Here is a 19,787-nt window from a genome sequence, read left to right as displayed (position 1 = left end):
TATTCTGCTATAAAACTCTGAACTGAATTGTTTTAGTTTAAACCTCTTTTATTATTTTCATGTTGGTTAACAGTTTCATGCGTCGCCTTTGCTCCAGGTGGATAACATCTTAGCGCAGCTGTTCACGGGAGACATATTTTAATTCCAGGTGTGAGCGGCTAACATGTGATCCACATGTGATCCGATCACTCACGACGCATGTTAATGCCAAGTATGAGCACATCACTGAGAGCCAGCATCACTGAGAGCCAGCCACTGACTTATCAGAGCAATAAAAAAAAAATCACGAATAATTCAATATACATCTTTCAGGTAGTTCATGGATTGCTTTATTTTAAAGCCAACAATGTGCCCACAGACTCGCTGACACATCCACTCACACACACGTTCAGCGCTACACCTGCCCGTGACTGAATCACCATTTCTCAATTTCCTTATTTGGCAGTTGGCATGAGTGCAGCAACATTCCCTTCTCTGAGACGCAGTCCACCTGCACCTGCCTGACCCACACTGAAGCCGTGCGCACCTGTATAATAATCTTCAGAAAGAGGAACACACAGTCTCACACACGTACTTACCAACTACGTCTAGGGTGTAGGTGTGGTTTATCGAGCCATATTTGTTCTCCACAACACAGGTGTAGTTGCCTTTGTCAGAAGGAACCACACTCTCCATGATCAAAGTCCAGTGCTGGTGTCGGACCTGCACAAGAAAACAAAAATCACTACTCATTACCTACTAATATCTAAGTATTCTTGTTATACTAGTTGCACACTTGATTCTAAATTGGTATTGGTTTTATTCACACCTAATGGGCGGTATGCCCTCAGTGTTTATTCAGAGCTAATCCCATTCACCCAGTATGGAATCTTCACATCAGTATTTTGTTTTATAGACTTAAACTACACCATATTTTAACAAGTATTGCATAAATAAAATAAACATTCCTAACAAAATTAATGAAACTTCAGTAGGAGGCAAATTAAGGAGTGTTGGGGGGATGGACAGGACTTCTCTCCAAGCCTGCAAGTGAGGTGAGCTTTCCAGCCAAGAGCATCATGGGAAAAGCAATAGCGGCACGCTGACAGACAGCTCAGAGCGTGAACCCCCACCCTAGGAATGTGACTCTCGTGACTGCAAACCACGCTCTAAATCCAACCTGCATCCCGTTCGTTCTTTTCTTGCGCTCGCTTTTAGGACCAGAATCTTTGCTAAACTTTGTCCTCTTCTTAGAAAAAATGAAGTATTGATTAAATGAATATTCTTGATATTAAAAAAAAAATCTCTGTGCATTCAATATAGGATTTCTTTTCTGAAACATTTATCTGTTATAAAAGAAATAAAAACAGATAAAATCCCACTCTTTGCTCATCGCCCAATCAAAAACAGTGCTTGTGATGCAGGAAGTGTTTGTGCGGTTAAGCTAAAGGAACATCAAAGTCTTGAAAAGTCTTAAAAAGGAATAAGATCATCTCGTGCTATTTGGTTTTTCCATGACTATAACCAGCAGGCAAATGAGGAAAGTCTGAGGCATATTTCTTCGACTGCACACTGCTGAGAAGTTTTAGTGTGGTGCACTAACGTTAAGCGAGTTTGTATTTCCAATTTAACTCAAGTCATAATAAATGCATGTACAGATATGCCGAATTCGATGCGAAATCTATGCATCTTCGCCCAGCAAGCACAAATGATCACTGGTTGAGGTACACTGGCCCACGAGAAGTTCCAGTTAAATCTATTAAACATTAACCCAAGGGTCGAGTCGGGGACAGATACCAGAACAGTGCATTTGACTGTTTGTTAACACCAGTGACCTCACCTTGGGTACACTCAGAGCAATGTTTAGTTTAGTAACAAACCGCCTTACTAGCATTTCAACACTAGTTTCTTATCAACAAAGATTTTCCCGGGCTCACTTTCTGAAACGGTTTAATTATGTTTGTGAAGTGAAGCATACCTGTGCTTTGGAAGAGTGAAAGAACTGAAATGAATAGCATTATAAATCAGTTTTGTTGTTTGTCTATACTGTATGTAAAAGTATTACCCTATAGCCACCCATGCGGTCCTCTGGCCGGAACGGTCTGCCATTTTTCAGCCAGTGTAGCATCGGCATTGGATTTCCCCCCGCTGCACATCGGAACTTCACCGTGTTGGCTGCTGGTACTGCATGGAGCTTTTTCTCCATTTTTTCTGGTGACGTCCAGTGTGGAGGCCCTAAAAGCAACACAGAAGGAGCTGTTACAATCACTTGCTAGCACTGCTCATTAAATAAACATTAGGAACATGTTGCATTCATGTAGATATCCACTGTAACCCAAAATGTCTTTTTGGTTTTCAGGTCTTCCAGATATCCAAGCATATCCTTCTAGTACATTCAACAAATTATATGCATTCTATACATGATATTAAACTGAGAATCTACAACAACTATCTATATTTAAAAAATACTACGACTATATTACATTACACAACATGCTAATATAATCCATCCATGGTCTATATGTTTTTTCCTATGTAGGACTAGTGGGGGGCTTATAGCACAAGACAGGGTACACCCTGGGTGGGGCGCCAACCCACACACTCACACACCCAAACATATATTATGGGCAATTTGGGAATGCCAGAATGACCAGAGACTGGGTTTTGAGTATCCAATCCTCCAAACCCATCGTGCCACCACTGGTATAATTTACCAATTTAAAAAGACAGTATTTCAGCATCATATAAGTAGCTTATTGTGAATATTTCAGTATAATTTACTGTAACCCTATGGGACAGTGGTGGCCCAGGCAGTAGAGGTTCTGAGCTGCTGATCGAATGCTCAGGGGTTTGACTCCCACCACAAACCGTGTCACCACCTGTTGCCACGAGACGCTAAAACCAATGAAACACAGTCACTGCATAGGGTACCTGTCCCAAGCCCGGTTACTAAATGGGAGGGTTGCAACAGGAAGGGCATCCGGCACAAAACCAGATCAAACGATTCGATGTGGCAACCTCTAGGATAAAAGGGACGAAGCCCAAGAAAAATAAAACTTTTGCAAATGTTCCCTAAGCAAGACACTATACTAAATCACTGATAAAAGACACAGAAACCTCATATGTGGAACTTCATTTTGTTCATTTCTACAAGCTTGGCGGAAGCCCCGGAAAGCAAAGGCCAGAGCTGAGAGGAAGAAGAAGCCAACTCCAAACTGTTATTCACACTCCCGTATCAGCTTAACAACAAGGTCTATTGTAGCGAGCGTCAGCATATCAATTCACTCCAAATGACTTAAATAAAACCATATTTTCTTTCCCACTAGAACATGATATTTAGAGAAAGAAGAGGGAAAAAACCCCAGAGGAGACGAACGGTTTACGAAAGGGAGGTTTGCCAAGAAGAATGGGACTGTCCAGGTTGATTTCCTTTGCTAAACATTTACTTTTTTTAATGTAGCTCCTGTTCTGTGCATGGCAAATAAAAAAAGAATAATAATAAAAGGGTGGCAGATCATGAGGTGGTTAGTTGGGACTAACAGGGAACATTTTAGAACTGACATGTGGTTTTGATGAAATTCAGTGTCCAAATTCCTTTCAGGGACCCCTTGAGCAGTTGAAACCAAACACTGGAACAAACTCCACATATTCTTCGCTTCTACTTTAAAATTCTGCATTCACTTTAGTCACCTTTTTTTCCTCTTTCCTTTGGTCTCATATTCTCTCAAGAACATGAGAATCACTTTTCTCTCAAAATAACCTAAAACGCAGTAAGGAAATTCAGACCGGTGTAGTGGTTAGCACTGTCGCCTTGCACCTTCAGGGTCTGGGTTCGATTCCCGGCCAGGCTCGATTCCCCTCTCTGTGCGCATGGAGTTTGCACGTTCTCCCCCGTGGTGGTGGGTTTCCTCCGGGTACTCCGGTTTCCTCCCACAGTGCAAGGCATGCAGGTTAGGCTAATTGCCCGTAGTGTGTGATTGAGTGTGTGAGTGTGTTTGCCCTGCGATAGATTGGCACCCTGTCCAGGTTGTACCCTGCCTCGTGCCCTAATCCTCCTGGGATAGGCTCCAGATCCCCACGACCCTGAATACGGGATAAAGCGGTATAGAAGCTGAGTGAGTGAGTGAAATTCAGACCAGTGAGATGTTTCTCAAACAATTAGGCTTAAAACAGGAATAATTACACCGCAGCAATCTTGCCTGATCTGGAACGGTCCTAATTACTCTATTTCTCCATATATGGATGATCTTGAGTAGATTTCTGGTGTGTGTGAACCGGAAAGTTTTAGCATAACTTGATACCAAACATGTAAACAGAGGGCTTCCTTACAGCGTGAAGGCATGCCAATTGGTTTCCCTTCACTCTCACTCTCTCTGATGATAAAGCTGATGATCTTCCCTCTCTCTCCACATGCAATCACATTTTTACTTCCTTCCTCTGGGTCTTACACTACAAAATTCTCCCTTACTTTCTTTTTTCGCTTTAACCCTTTGACCTCCACGACCTGCTGGACCAACAGGACACCTGGTCTCTTGTCCTGTCAGCATGTTCCTTGAGACATTGTAATGGTTTGGCTCTTATTGCTCCATGGACAAAGATGAACAGGTTGAACAGGATGACCCTTGGGCGAAAATGGTGGCAGGGCAGTGTTCCCATGGCCCTTGCCCGGACATGCCACATTTTAAAGTAGCTGCCCTCCCAACCTCCAGAGGACGTTTCTAGCAATAAAAGTTACCAATATTGTGTTGATGCTTGTTTCAGACTTAAGCCTTAATAGTGCAGTTTCAGACTGCACTATTTTATCACTATTATCAAAATTATTATTTGCTATTATATGTTATTGTAAGATTAAGCAAACAATGGGACGATTACCAACCTCCCAGGCCAACAGATTTAAAAAGACAAGTCTTAAAGACGTCCAGGAGACCTCACAGACCTCAGCAGCACTCCTCCTTCTTAATAAAAAGAGAAACCGGAAAAGTCTGCAAAAAGGTTTGTGCCCAGGGTTGTCTACTCCAATATGTCCAAAGTGGCCAAACACAAAACGAAGCATGCTGTTGAAAGAGGAAGAAGATATGCTAGTGCGGTGCTGCTGAGGCCCTCTCTGCAAAGAAAGAGTTCTTAGTGGTTCGGCTAGGCACGGTTCCAAACCATTGAGCCCAAAACTGCCTCAAGCACACTGTTTAAACACTGCCAAACTTCCCCTGATCCTCATGCAATCTCCAATCCCCCCCCCCCCCCCACCCCCCTAACACACACACACACACACACACACACACTGCCACCTCCATCCTCTGCTAAAGGCCAGAACACCACAGTGTGCACAGTCAAGTACTGGTCCTGATCCAAACCAGAGCTTGCTAGTTAAAAAGCTTATTGCTTCATTCCGCCTTGCTTTCTACTCCATCCCCCTTTTTAACAAACAATCTTAAATTGGTCAAAGACACCAAAAACTACATGAAGTGCCAGAGCAGATTCTGATTCATTTTAAAATTAGAGCGATCTAAATAAAATGTTACTTCCTGTTCCAGGCTCAATCAATATTCTGTGCTTCTGGTTTTTTTTTTTGTTTTGTTTTTTTTAGCAAGAACAAAATTTGCTCAGCAATCACTCAAGCATTTCAACCACAAAATCTTTTTCATGACTTCTCCTGCTTTGTGTTCTCTATACGATATACGTCAAAGCAGACCACACTGCTTTCTATATGAGCCTGATTCAAAGCACGTCTGTCTTCAGGTAAATAGCACAGACCAGACGGGTGGTTTCCATAATGGACATGTCTGGGTGACGGGCGCCTCTCAAGCTACCTGACAGAGAAAAAAAAGGGGGGGTAAGAGAAAGAAGACAAAAACGACAGAGTAATGCCTGGAATGCGTCTGTGCTGACATTGCACAGAGCTCTACTACAAGTCTAAAAAGCTTGGTGACAATTGCTTGACAGGCAACCCCAAGTATCAACAGACCCACCAGGCTGTGAGGATGAATTCGTGACAAAGACAACACTAAATTCCTCACTGAAAATAAGCAGAGAGCTGTTCGGCTCCGACTGAACCTAATTCAGTAGAGAAAAGGCCTGAGAAGAAAAGAAAAATGGACAGTATACTCTTCAACATCTTAATAATAATGTCTATTCTGAACAGAGGTATTGCTCATGTTGTTCATCCACAGGATTGTAACAGTTATCCTCTAATATCTCAACAGGGTGAAATGATGTTTAGATAAGACACTGTGCAGCAGTCCTGGAGCAGCGATTTAAAACCTTCATCGCAACCTTTCAGTCGCAAGTAACCACTAAGATCCCCCTGCCCCAACACTTACACCTTTTCAAATGCTACTCTAAACACCAGTGCTAAGTGAATGGTCCGCGCGGATTTTTCAGATACTCACGCATCTGTTCGGTGTCTGCCCCGACATCATCCGATCGCTCAGCGTCGTCCTGATCGTCACCGGATGAGATGGTATCTGCAAGAGCACCGGCAAAACTGTAACCGTCCTGCTTTTACTCGGTCTTCATAGCTCTAGATTCATGCAATACTACTACAGCTACTTAACAAATCAAGGAACAAACTGGGAATGCAAGCATTAGATGATCGTTACGACTAAACACCTATTGCAAAAAGTACGTGAATTTCAAAAAAGTGTTTAAATGCTGTTTACATTACAGTGTTCATGTTTAGTCTACGGAGAAGAGCCGAGAAATTGTTTCAACAGCATAGCTTAAGACAACAGGCACTGATGCTGGCATTTCCCATTTTAAACCAACCACTCCACCCTTTTGCTCACATCCAGCAACATCCAATACAACGATGTCAAACCCTGAAAACGACAACGTGACTACAGCCAGCCTTAAAAAAAAAAACCCTTTTGTGCAGGTTTAAACTTTTTGAGGTCACGCTAAATGGAGGCTTGGACCCGCCAAAAGGTAAACACACCCGAATAAACATGGCGCCATTTTTAAATAATATTTCCCCATTAGACTGGGAGGTGGGAGGAGGTCAGATTTCTCTTTCGGACGTGCGGTCTCACCTGTGACATTAACAATGAAGCAAACCGCATCAGTGGCCTTAGCGCCAGTAGCCTGGCATGCGTACAGGCCCGAGTCGGTCGGTGCAGCATGGCGGATGTGCAGCTGCTCGCGTTCAATGAGCGTACGGTTGTCCGGAATAAGCGAGGTGCCGTCTTTGGTCCACACGATGGCAGCTGCCTCGGGCAGCGGGCAGTTCAGCTTCACAATGTCTCCTGGGTGCACCGAGCACACGGTGGCCTTTGAGCTCTTGGAATTGATGGAAGGCTCTGCAGAGCAAGGGTAGGGAAGGGACGAGCGAGAGAAAAGAAAGCGGTGAGACAGAGTGCACAGGAAAAAGGAGAAATCCGGGTGGGAGAAGAGAGAAAACAAGTGAAAGCATAAGTTGGAGAAAAAAGAGCACACCATAATGATCCGCCAAAAGCTCTAGAACGACTTTGTGAAAGACAGAAGCCAAAAAGCAAAAACCCTAAAGACACCATTAAATGGTGTGTACTGTATTACCCAAGTACAGGACTGAGGCTGCAACTGACAATTTTTTTTTCATAATCAATTAGCCAAATACTGCTTTGATTACAGGAGCGAAAGAATTTTTTACGTCCAACAGGATAAAAAGTAACAATCTTGGCATTACAATGTAAAGCTCCTAAATAGAGTATCTGAGCTCTCTACATACACTTTCTAGACTGTGCTGTGTGTACATATACATTAGATTTAACAATTAATAAGACTTAACGTGTGCAGCATGACCTATCTTCATAAACGTTTTCCTTTACTTGAAGACATGAAAAAAAAATAAATAAATAAAATATATATATATATATATCCCGAAAACAGCCCTTTCCTAAGTAAATCAAAATCTTAATTCACTTGTATTTAATTGTATCAGCAGAGGAGATTTAAGGCATGCAGTCTCACACACATACTGTAGGAAGATAAGCAGTACATATGCATGAGCAATTTGCGCACAGAGAACGGTTCCATATTTCTCCCACTACAGTTACAAATGTTCTTGGTTTTCTTTATTTCTTTCCTGTCGATTCCACTTGGGCCCCTAATTAGGTCCACAATACTGCTTATTCATTTGACCAATTATGTGCAATTTATGCTTGTGGAGTCTATCTGAAAAACTACAGGAAATCAGATTCTCCAGCATCTGCTATTAATTTCAGGGCTGCATAAGACAAATGTAATAAAACGTAATAACGGCTTATAGCGGGTCTGCTATCCATCACGGTAGTTAAAGAAGAATTTGACAATGCAGTATTTAAGCAACGCAGAGTTGCTATTTTTCCTATTAATAGATGCGAGCAAAGCCAATATGAAAGCAAACACATTATTAGCAGAATAAAAAAGGGAGACACTTGATAACTGCCGGAAAGACAAAAAACGTGCTCATATGTTAGTATCACGGCGGCGATCTGTATTATTCTCTTTCAGGGACGCAAATCTATCTAGGTGAAAAGCTCGAGTCTGAATGGTGTGCAAAACTTCAGTACTGTGCTCTTCTTCCAAGTGTTTAACAATTACAAGTATGGTTTGGATAAAGATTTGGTTTGGGATGGTTTGGATCTTTTTTTGGTTTGAAGGATATAAGAAGACACACACAAAGATCCACGCTCTGCAATCAAACTTAAACACAGGGAGATGCTAAAATGCATGAGGATGGGTGCAAAAACTATTGAACTATTGAGATACTATTTCTCTGACAGTTGTTAAACCTTCAGCGAAGTTAAAACGGCAGTCCTGGGAAAATAATCGTGGTGGAACATGCTAGATAGTTTATAGGTGGGTGAGAGGAGGCAATAATTAAAGGTGCAGTGGCACTCCCAGGCTTTCCTGCGCACCGCTCTTGCAGCACATTCCTGCGCTATTATGTGAGCCATAACCGCCTTCTCAGAAAGGGGAAAGCCAGATCACTTCACACACAGGACTTAAGGGGGCCCGGGAGTGTGCGTGACGATCTGAACCTTCCAGGCATACTGCCCCACACAGGTACAGTTGCTTTATTGTTACTTTTTTTTTCTTTCTTTTTTCGCCCCGCCCTCCACCTTTCCCTTGCTTTCCTTCATTCCGGAAATAATTAAGTCCTTTTTTGACTTGCTGTTTAAGGTGCACGGTCATGTGGCAGTTGATTGATGGGAACTGTATTCACCGCCTTATGTTTCCGGAGGCCTGTGTTTGGCGAGTGCTTGGTTAACTGTTATTTGCCGTGTGCTTCCTTCCATTGTGCGATCAAAGGATAATCTAAAAAAAGAGCACGGTGCACGTACACGTCGTCTGTTTCAACCTGAGACTCATTATCCTGGCATACAATAGTCTAGTAGTTGTGAGCCACACTTTGTGGCATAATCCTGAAGACATTTCGCCACAAAGTCTCTCAGGTGAGAGATGAAGCTTCTTTCGCAAGTCCTGTCACGTCGACTTACTACAAGACCATTCGAATACCTGAATGCTGGGGAAAAAAGAAAACACGCAGATGTGCATCTTACTGCAAGGTTGAAATATAGTAAGATGTCAGTTGAATGCCCCTGACTGTCTAGCAGGTAAAAGAGAGGAAAGTAGCAGTGGGCGAGAGCGGTGCCTGAGCGATTACAAGTCACATGCAACTTAAAAGGGAAGGCAGAAAACAGTCAGAAGAGGAATACAGATTAGAAGAGCTCTCCAACATGGTCAAAATACTCCTTATTTATTGGGTTCACTACTGCTAAGAGACCAACCCCAAACCTTTTTTTTTCCTCTCTCTCTTTTTTTTTCTGTTTCCTGACTTCAAACCACTGCATCTGTTTTATGCCATCAACACCTCCTCTTTTTCTTCCCTCACCTCTCACCCCTGCCCTCGTGACCCCATGACTCTGACCCGCACCCAGCCTGGACCCCCTGCAATCCTCTGATTATCTGGTTCTTCATGGGAAAACACAAGAAAATGCCAATAACTTTAAACAGACGCTAGTTGATGCCAAACTCCCACGGCCTGTAGGAAAGCAACAGCAGAGAAAACGTATCACCAGTCACTACAGATCCGTCCAACAGGTGTAACAACCGCTTGCTTCTTTCATTCCCAATTGTTTTCTGATTTGCCCCTCAGTAGCAGCCCATCATTTAAGCTTTCTCCAAACCATCACAGAATATGTCATCCGTTTCTCACAACAACGCCCTTCTCCGCTAGGATGCTTGATGATTGAGAACTGAACGGATACGACCGACCCGTGATAAAATCGACTTCAGATAACACCTCATATGGTGTTTCTGAGGCTCATTTCCACATCACTGATTGCAAATTTGTAAACCTTCGATCTATGAGTATGGTTACCCAAGCCACCACACATACACACACAGACCTAACCTTCAGTTCCTGTTTTCCATCTCCTCCTTCCTCATTTTCTCACCCTTTCTTTGTAAGCCTCTACCTTTTCTCCCCCCAAAACTTCTCTATTCTCTAATCTCCGACGCCTTTTCAAATTCTAATTTTTTTTTTTGTCGGCTTTATCGTCATGACAATGCGTGCACAGCCAAAGGCCACAAATCTTTCGGGGCGTCCACGGCAACCGTCTTCCAGACGATAATCTGAGGCCTCCTCTGAGCCCTTTCATGGGCCAGGTTTCCAACTAAATATAACCGGGCAAACATTGTGCATAAATTTTAGTTGGCGATTATATAATCACATTATGTGTTAGAGAATTCAAATTGCTGTGGTTTTTATTTAGTCTTTTATACATTTCTAAAAACTCCAATAACTTCTGGTCACAGCCTGGCCAACATCTGCCAGTTGTGCCCAGCAAACACATTTTTATTGGTGCCAGGTGTCACATAGAGGCACGCAGCATAAGTAACCTGGCTAATTGCACTTTTAACTTGAGGATCGACACACCATCAGACAATACCATAAAATAACACTGGCAATTAACCTTCTCATCCACAGCTACTAAAGAGCACTTCAGCTGCAGCTGCCCAGCATTCGTTTAGTAGGACAGTGTATCATCACATTCACATTACACAAAAAACAGATGTGAGCAGACACTTTAAGTTACAAGCAACATTGTGCGATTTTTAACATTTTGTTAGACTGGATTTGCATGTCCTGACCGTTCACTTTCATAATTACATGTGACTTTTATCTGACTCTAATGTGGTTGCTTTTGTCCTCTGAAACAGCATGCATGCTCACATCGGGACGTCTTTGCTCATGCCGTCTGGGTTAAAATACATCATGAGTTTACGTCTCGCCACTCGTTTCTTTTTAGCAAAAATATGCTTGGGGTTTTCGATCTACAGGAGGGCGATCAGTTAGTCTGCCGTGTTTGTTGTCGTCTAGAATAAGAAAAAGGACGGCTTGCTTTAGCTGTTTAAACAGCTATTACTAGCACTCCTATGAAATCCCCACAACATAAGTGCTGACCAACATTAGTGAGAACCCCACATATGCACAACTGCAAAAAGTCACATGAACTCCGATCTGCCGGTTCTCATACTGGAACCATGGCTATAGAATATAAATCTGATCTAAGGCCACATATGAAAGGTGACATATAAAAGAGAAATGAGGTCAGATTTGAAAAAGATCTGATGTGTACATTCAGGCAGCCATTAAAAAAATCTCATTAGAGTAAAAAAGAAAAAATCTGAATTGAGTCACTTCAGGTTGTTAATGTGAAAGTAGTCTTTGTTAGCAGCAGTCTAGTTGTAATCAGTGGTGTTTGGGATTAACACAGTGCCAGTTCCAGCAACAGAATTTCCAACGCTAATCCCTTTTGTGTGATCCTCGTGGTTTCTGAATTCTTCTTCCCTTCAGACCATAAACTTAAACTCATACAACACTGTACAAAGTTTAGATTTTGTCTAACGCTGGCAAAAGAAAGAAGCAAATATATATATTTTTTTTTAAAAAGCTAAGATGGTCTTTCCCACAAACCATCCTTTGGTTATGTCAAATATGTATAGACTGGTATTAAAATATAAAGAACACAATTTGTGTTGACATTTTAAGAAGAATTTAAATTATCTTCAATTTTATAATTAAAAAGACGTATAATTATCTTAAAATTCTTCTCTTAATCCTGGAGCAGTAATCAGAGTAATCAGTGTATCTCATTACTGTGTGTGTATCATCTTCGTGCACTCCCTCACTGTGTATACTGGTGTTACAGGTTTTGAGCTTTCCAGATTTAAGCGGGAACGCTCAAGTTCCACGGAGGCAGAGGAGGAGTCAAGGATAAACCTGAGGGGTAAAATTAAGGAGGGAGGGGAAAGATGGATGGAAGAAGAGCGGAAGTAGGTACGATTTCAAACCCTAAAATGGATTAAATCAAATGAAAGCATGGCTGACTTTTGTCTTGTTGTATCTGAGACACTCAGAAGAACCAGAACACCAAGCAGGAGAAAGAAGAACTTTGGATCTGATACACTCCAGACCTTGTTAGAAGTGTGGATCTTAGCTATTCAATGACTATTCATCATAAATCTATAACACGTGATTATACAGAAAAAAAGGATAGGAAAATTATAGTAAGAAAAAAATATTTGTAAAATAAGTGGTAGAACCGCTCTCGTGCAGCAGGCGATCTGACACATAACCTAAGTGTGCTTACGGCGCACTCAGACGAGTCTCTACTGTTACACCCTCAACGTAAGATGCAAAGTAGAAGAAGAGCTGAATACCTGAAGAAAGCAGTGCCAATACATTATCTTCAAGAGGTAATGAGTGAGCACAGTGACCTCCGGAGACCTATTACTAGTCTAGAAGTTTGCCTTACCATGTTTTGTGTGTGTGTGTGTCGTGCAGGTGACTTGGCTGTGGTTTGCAAACACGATACTTAACTACTCACAAGAGACTCACAGCCGCCACACGAACTATTTTTTTCCCGTTTTCATCCAATCAGAACGACACTGTAAACTTTTCTTTTTTTTTATTCTTTTAGCTTTTAAATTAGATGCCAAAGTAGTTATATGAACTAATCGAAGATAAGTGTGTTGAAGGAGAGCTGTATGTTCAACCTCAATCAGGTAAAAACTCCCCAGCACATGACACTTAATCTTCCATCATATGACCGAGCACACTCTCCCACCATATGAGAGGGGAAATAAGCGCAAATCTGCTTAGTACGTTCAGTAACTGAATTACTGCCTCGGCTATCACAAGGCTTCAACTGGGGGAGCAGAATTTACTCAAAGTTAAGTTAAGCCATTCATATGTACAGATCATCAAGCAGACCATTTGCTTAAGACGACTGACTGCTATAAAGGCAAAGAACATTTAAACCAGCTTAAGTGCAGGGGAGTCTTCTTATAATGGCTTTGTCAGACCTCTTTATAATTAAAATTATGATTAAAGCTCCAGGAACTGACATAACCATCTTATGCAAACCATCTCTAATCACACCTACAAACCCTTGGGGGGTAAGACCAATTCTACACACGCAGTGCAGACATAGCCTGTCAAATACACATCTTAAGAATGATTTTTTTTCATTTTTTGCACGTTAAAAGCTATCGGTAGAGCAGTCTTTACACTTCCCATACAAACGGCATCCTGTATCAAGGAAGACTGAAAGAAAAATGTTTTCTTGTTTCAATGTCACTCCCTTCTGAGAGCAAGCACGGTTTATTTTTCTCCCAAACAAACTATGAGCTGCTAGAATGCCAGCAAGAAGGTATGTGTGTGGTCTACAGCACAGAACGTCATTAAATTTAGACCGACGGTGGGGAAAAAAATAAGAGAAGAAAAGACAAACACATCACAAGCGAAGCCTTAAAGAAAAAAAAAACACAAAATTGTTCTGAAAACAACTCAGAGATATTTGTCTAATCGAAAAGCCAGTCAAGTCAAATCTAATAAAAGGAATGGCTACAAAACAAAAGTCACACTGCTCTCTTTAACTGCACATCAGGAATTGTTCCCTCGAACACACGCAACAAAAGCATAAGCACTCTTAAAACTCAAACTATAACTTTTTATCTTCTTCACGCAAGACCTAAAAGTGTCGCCGTATTTTCCAACAAAACAAGAAACACACTGCGAGTAAAAAATCAGACGCATATGAGCCGTTCTCACAAGTGGTGTTTCCCTCCAGCTCATTCTTTTCTTTCCTAACACTTCCTCCCATAAAATTCAACTAGCTTCATGTGAGAAAAAAGATGGTACAAAACCAGTGTTTATTTCTCTGCATGGTCATATCACAATCCCACAAGAACCATTACTGAAACTTTTCAAGTCAACCGTTCAGACGTCCCGTGCTACTCACCATCAGCAACAGCAGCCTCCTCCTCTTCGCTGGGCACGATGGGCGGCCGTGCTCGGACACTCGCTGCCAGGCTCACCAGCAGAAGCACAACCGTAAGCCATGGCCAGGTGGACATGGCGTCAGTGACGGACACACCTCCCCATCCCCCTTTCCTCCACCTCCCCCTGGACACTGATCCCATCTGAGGGCCTCCACCCGACCATGAACTGCAGACGGCAGCTCATGAACTGAAACTCGCTGGAAGGATCCAGTAACCTGCAGCAAAGCAAAACAGAGACAGAGTCAGAGAAGTGTTTTTTTTTAATTATTATTATAAATATACAGAAACCCTTTTGGGGAACTATGATCCTGAAGCCTTGACATTTTATCTCAGTCTATGCCTTTTTGTTACAGGGGTGTAGAACATTTACAATTCATTTACACTTTTCAAGTTTATCACGGAAAGCATGTCAACAACAACCGGAGGTGTGTGTGTGTGTGCGTCCCATGTAGCTAAATGCTGTCGAACAAGCTGTACCACACACACATACCAAAGTACTGACACTATAGGGCACTAATCTCCCTACTGTTTTACAGCCACACACCTTAAATAGACGGGTAAAATACGGTTTTCTTTTTCGTTTTTTTTATTATTATTATTTGAATGGACACTAGTTTTTCTGACTTTTCTGACTAAGTTTAAGAGTTTCTTATAGGAATTGATATAACCTGCAGCTGAATTAATAACACATCTCTCATAGCTAGTATTTTATTATCTAGTAGATCTATCACATAAACTAGTATTTGTGCTTAATGTAAACCAAATCCTTTTTTAGATTCGATTTTATTCGACTGAACAGAGAACTTGCATATAGTAGAAGTAGTACAATCTGAAATCCTGAAAAATAGTACAACATTTCCACGACTTTTAGGAGGAAAATGTTCACAACATGATTTAAAGACTTTTGGAAGTAAAAAAAAAAAAAAAAACTCGACTTGTAAATCTTTTTTTGAGCATCACACTTCCACAATAATGACATTATCAGTGCACGTTAGTATCAGTCGGAATGATCTAATATATTAATGCAGAGTTCTGAGTCGAGCTCGTGCGTATGGTGTGACACGCGCTGCGCGAGCGTCGTGGTTTCGGTGACGTAGCCGCTCTAAAGTGACGGTTATCTGTCCGACACTGTTTCTTCTTTCGTATTTCAAATAGAAAAGATATCATATAAACCAGAAGAAGATATCAATATTTTTCTGCCCACTAGTTGCTCGGTATCTCCAGACACAGGCTGTAAGGGGGTTTAAAGCGAGATTCGCGGGGGCGCGCGCGGCACTCTGGAGAACGTATACAGCTGCGGTTCCCAAGCGCGTGCACGAGTCCAGCTGCGCGCCATTGATTAGCTGTTTACTCTCACGCTGCTAAATGCACAGAGCAAAAGTGTCCAGAACACTGATACTGTGGTTACAACAACATCTTCTCAGAGTTTAGTTAACAGAGCTTTACCGCAACTGGTACAAGTTAAACTGATTAAACTAAATCAAAGCGAATATGTACTTTTTGGGGAAGGGGAATTTGCATTGCAATTCTCTCTCACACACACACTTCTCAAATGCTTACCTACATCAGAGTGCTGTTTTGTTTTCTTAAGGAAAAAAATACCTCTCTCCTTAACGCAATTATCACCAGCGTGTTAACAGCAACCTCTAGGTTTTTCTTTTGCATACAATTAAGGCACCAATCTAATGGCTCATCATCAGCGCGCCTTTCACATTCTAATCACTTTGCATTTTCTCAATAAAAACTCCCTGAATGCGCGCAGAGATTTACGACTCTGTTTCTGTCTACACAATGCCATGCATGCATTCAGTACAAGCATTTCTCATCTCAAGCGACATTTACCGGTCAACAGTTTATTTACTATTGATTACACACGTCTCGGTTAAAGGGCAAAAAAGCAAACACTTCTCAGAAATCGCTTCTTACTAAAAAAAAAAAAAAGGTTCTGCAACTAAATGTAATGAGTCTGCTTTGCTTTTGTATTATTATCACTGTTTTTGTAAGCATACTGTTATTACATACTGTTACACTTTTATCTCAATCCAGATGTCGGGTTTTTCCCCAACAGACGCTCAAACACTCGTATAATTAAATCGAAATGCACAATTAGACTTTTCTCCAACAGGAAAATAAAAGTCATTTGTGTTCATTTCCACGCTGAACTCTCACTAAAACTCAACTAAACTAGCACCAGATCGGCCCTCGTCTCCACACGCACACACACACACACACAGTGTCAACAGTTGCAAAGCTTTTTCAGTCAATTGTCTTCAGCACTTCTCGTGCAATCAGTTTTGTGCATGGTTGGGATTAATTTATTGTCTATATTGTTGTTATTATCATCATCATCATTATTATTATTTTAGTTGAACACATCACCCAAACCAGAGACTTACTCCTGCGGCCCTGAGCGCTGAGCTTCTTAATCCGCATGAACGAGTGAAAACCAGCGAATTCTTCTTCCTTTTCTTCTTTCCAGACTTTTCCCCTTAAAAGTTCACTATTCCAAATTCCAGAAGTGGGCAAAAAGGAGCAAAAATAAATAAGCAGATGTACAAAAAAAAAAAACAGGGAAAAAGTTACTGATCCTTTATAGAGAACAGCATTGCCAAATGGGAGCGTCGCAAAAAAATCCGCAGAAGTTTTCTTTCTTTTTTATTGTTGTTGTTGCTGTTATTTATTGTTATTGATCCGTCCAAACTGTTCTTGGAGAACAAACTGCAAAGACAGAAAAACAGAACGATGTGTTTTTTCCCCTCCTTCAGGTCACTGCACAAACTCAGATCCTCCTGGATGAAATCTGCGCTCCTCTAAATCCGACACTGTAAAAACGTGTGAAAAGCGTCTGTCCCGACGTCCTCCTACAAACACGCGCGCAGTAAACACGCATTCTACACGCACACACACACACACACACACACACAGAGCTCAGGCTAGTCACTGGACGCCAAAGCTCTTCTCAGTCTCCGAGGACCTTGGTCGTCTTCTCATACGCTTTTGTCCGGCGTAGTGCTTTTTTTCCTCCTTCTCTCTCTCCCTCTCTCTCTTTCTCTCTCTCTCTCCCCCTGAAGAAATGTCACTCCCCCACCCGCTCCCTGAAACCTGACACGTTTCCTGACTGGAGCTTTTGGACTCCGTCCTCCAATGAGAAACCTCAGAAAGTCCAGCACCCCTCAGTAGTGCAGCAGTGATGTAGCGCTGCCCGAGTGCAGTTCGGCCGAGTGAGTGGAGCAGAGGCCAGACTGCAAACTCTGCCCGACCTCCTCCTTCCTTCCCTAATCGTCCTACAGCCTGAGATTAATTCGCTCAGGAATTCCGCCGCCTAGTGGCGACATATATGACGCGTCAAATGAGTAACTCTGCCTCCTGCTTATTTGCATAGGGGGTTTGAGTTTCCCACAAGCACAGCTAGAATCTTAAAACAAAAAGTGCTCAAGTTGTTGTTGAAGGTTTATGTTTTGTTTTGTGTTTATTAAATATTTCTGGATTTTAAACTTCCTGAAAGGTTCTATTTGGGAACTGTTTCTCTTGCTTCTGGAAATTATTTTTAAAAATCCACAAAAAACAACTTTATCCCCTAAAGAAACTTTTAATTTTTTTTATTTAGTTGATTACTAAAAGTATGTCGCTGCATGAATACTTAGCGTATTTATCATTCCTATGGGGGCAGGGGTAGCTCAGTGGTTAAGGTGCTGACCAGGAGGTCCTCGGTTTAAACCCTGATGCAGCTGGGTTGCCACTGTACTACTGTGTCAAGCTGGCAACCCGACCCTGTAAACATCTCCCACTGAAATGACCGATACATATCTGTCGCCTGATGTGCCAGGTGGACATACATACACACATACATCATTCCTATGTGAAATTGATTGATTTTGTTTTTTGATTTTTTATAGAACACCAGGGTTTCCCCCACCTGTGCTGGTAGATTTGTTTACTTCACAAATTACATCATAAGAGGAACTCATAATCTCCTTTTGTGTCTTATTAATTTATTTTGCAAAGTAATTTTACAGTGTTACTCTTTTTACCTGGTGGCTCAGTGGTAGGTTTCTCGCCATGCACCTGGCATCCAATGTCCAAACTCCAGCCACACTGCCAAGTCAGGAGGGGCATCCGGCTTAAAAGTTGTTGAGCAAATTAAATGGTCTGTTGTTGTAAAACCTTGATGGGAGCAGCCGAAAGACCAACAACAACTCTTACTACAAAAAAAGATCTGGATTCTCATTGAAACAAGGCAATTTTTTAAATAAAAAATGGTCTACTACTTTTTGGTGTTTTTTGCTATTGTCTATCCATCTAGGTCTACTATTTCTTTAGGCAACACTAGGTGACTCTGAGTCAGTGAGACAAATGTTAAGCAAGAAAAAAAAACAATGCAAAAAATATATTGCATTACAAATAAAGATTTACAAGCTTAATATTAAATTCTAAAATTGAAACCAAAATTCCAAAGCTTTGGGTGGCAGAACATTACTAATGTCCATTAATGTTTGCCCATGTTTGGCAAGGCCTGATACATTTATTCATTGGGTTTTATTTTACTTAATGATTCTTTGTTACCTTCTGTGCCATTTGACTCCCAGCTCTTAATGTCAGATGTCAATCAGAAAATGATGGAACAGCACTGAAAATGTAAAAAACAGGCACAAGAAATAGACTTTGAAGGAAAATGTGTGCTCTTGTTATAAGAAACCTGATCGCAAGATTGGCTGTGCTCTCAGACTGAAAGTAGTGGCATTCGCAACATTATGTGATTTCTTATTACATATGAATGAGAGAAGAGAGCTGATAGCACTTTCCTCCAAGTGTCTTATTCTGCTCTGAGCTTTATGATCCACAGTACAAAAAAAGATGTAAAGGTTGGCTTAATGTGTCTCAGGAAGGGTACATGCCGAATAGGGAAGCAACTTTTCCTACTCATTAAAAAAATGTTAAAATCAATCAGTAAATAAAAAGATTAAGGTTTGCGGCTTATTCACTTGTATTATTTGTGGCTTATTCACTGTTCCCTGTTCATGGCAACTGTCAATCAAAAATTGTCAGGCACATATTATGAGCTTGTAAAAAAAAAGGTGTGGCTTTGAGACATGTTTCAAGCAAAACAATAGAGTGACGTGCTATAAATGGTTGCATCTATTAAAGGAAATCAGCTAGTCGAAGTTCAATATTCCTAATGTCTAACACAGTTATAAAGTGTAGCTAGATGCGATCAAAAAAGCTATGATGAGCGTGGCTACATATTAATTTGTGTGCAGCCATGATCGTTTCCATCAAAAAAAGAAGGAGCCAGTGGTTTGCAGTTTATTAAGAACTTGCAGGGTTACACTGCATAGCACTGGCGATTATATACAGAGGTTCACGATGAACCGTCCTAATGTTCAATCCCCTGGAATGAAAAGTTAAATGAGTGTAAGTTTGGTACCCAAATAATCCAAGAAGCTTTTACAATTTTTTTAAATAAAATTGAAAAAGTCACACTATGGAGCAGCATGATTGCAATA

At 41.4% G+C, this 19,787-nt stretch overlaps 1 protein-coding gene across 6 annotated transcripts in view; it reads right to left on the bottom strand.

Moving 5' to 3' along the window:
- The window catches only part of fgfr2 (fibroblast growth factor receptor 2), a 35,984-nt gene extending 18,650 nt beyond the window's left edge, over positions 1 to 17,334 (bottom strand). For 4 of the 6 annotated variants that reach the window (XM_053501408.1, XM_053501409.1, XM_053501406.1 and 1 more), the window contains exons 1-6: positions 16,680 to 17,334; positions 14,244 to 14,498; positions 7,005 to 7,271; positions 6,366 to 6,440; positions 2,045 to 2,214; positions 579 to 702 (exon numbers count right to left, since the gene is read on the bottom strand). In XM_053501408.1, coding sequence (XP_053357383.1) covers positions 579 to 702; positions 2,045 to 2,214; positions 6,366 to 6,440; positions 7,005 to 7,271; positions 14,244 to 14,424 — 817 coding nt within the window. In that variant the 5' untranslated portion in view covers positions 14,425 to 14,498; positions 16,680 to 17,334. The remainder of the gene's footprint in view (positions 1 to 578; positions 703 to 2,044; positions 2,215 to 6,365; positions 6,441 to 7,004; positions 7,272 to 14,243; positions 14,499 to 16,679) is intronic. The other 2 variants (XM_053501410.1, XM_053501412.1) reach the window with 2 other exon arrangements.
- Positions 17,335 to 19,787: the final 2,453 nt, after the last annotated feature.

This window comes from Clarias gariepinus, chromosome 8 (genome assembly GCF_024256425.1).
Source record: "Clarias gariepinus isolate MV-2021 ecotype Netherlands chromosome 8, CGAR_prim_01v2, whole genome shotgun sequence".
Classification (NCBI taxonomy): Eukaryota; Metazoa; Chordata; class Actinopteri; order Siluriformes; family Clariidae; genus Clarias; species Clarias gariepinus.
The sequence above is the reverse complement of the archived record's forward strand: the minus strand, read 5'-3'. Positions and strand labels throughout refer to the sequence as shown.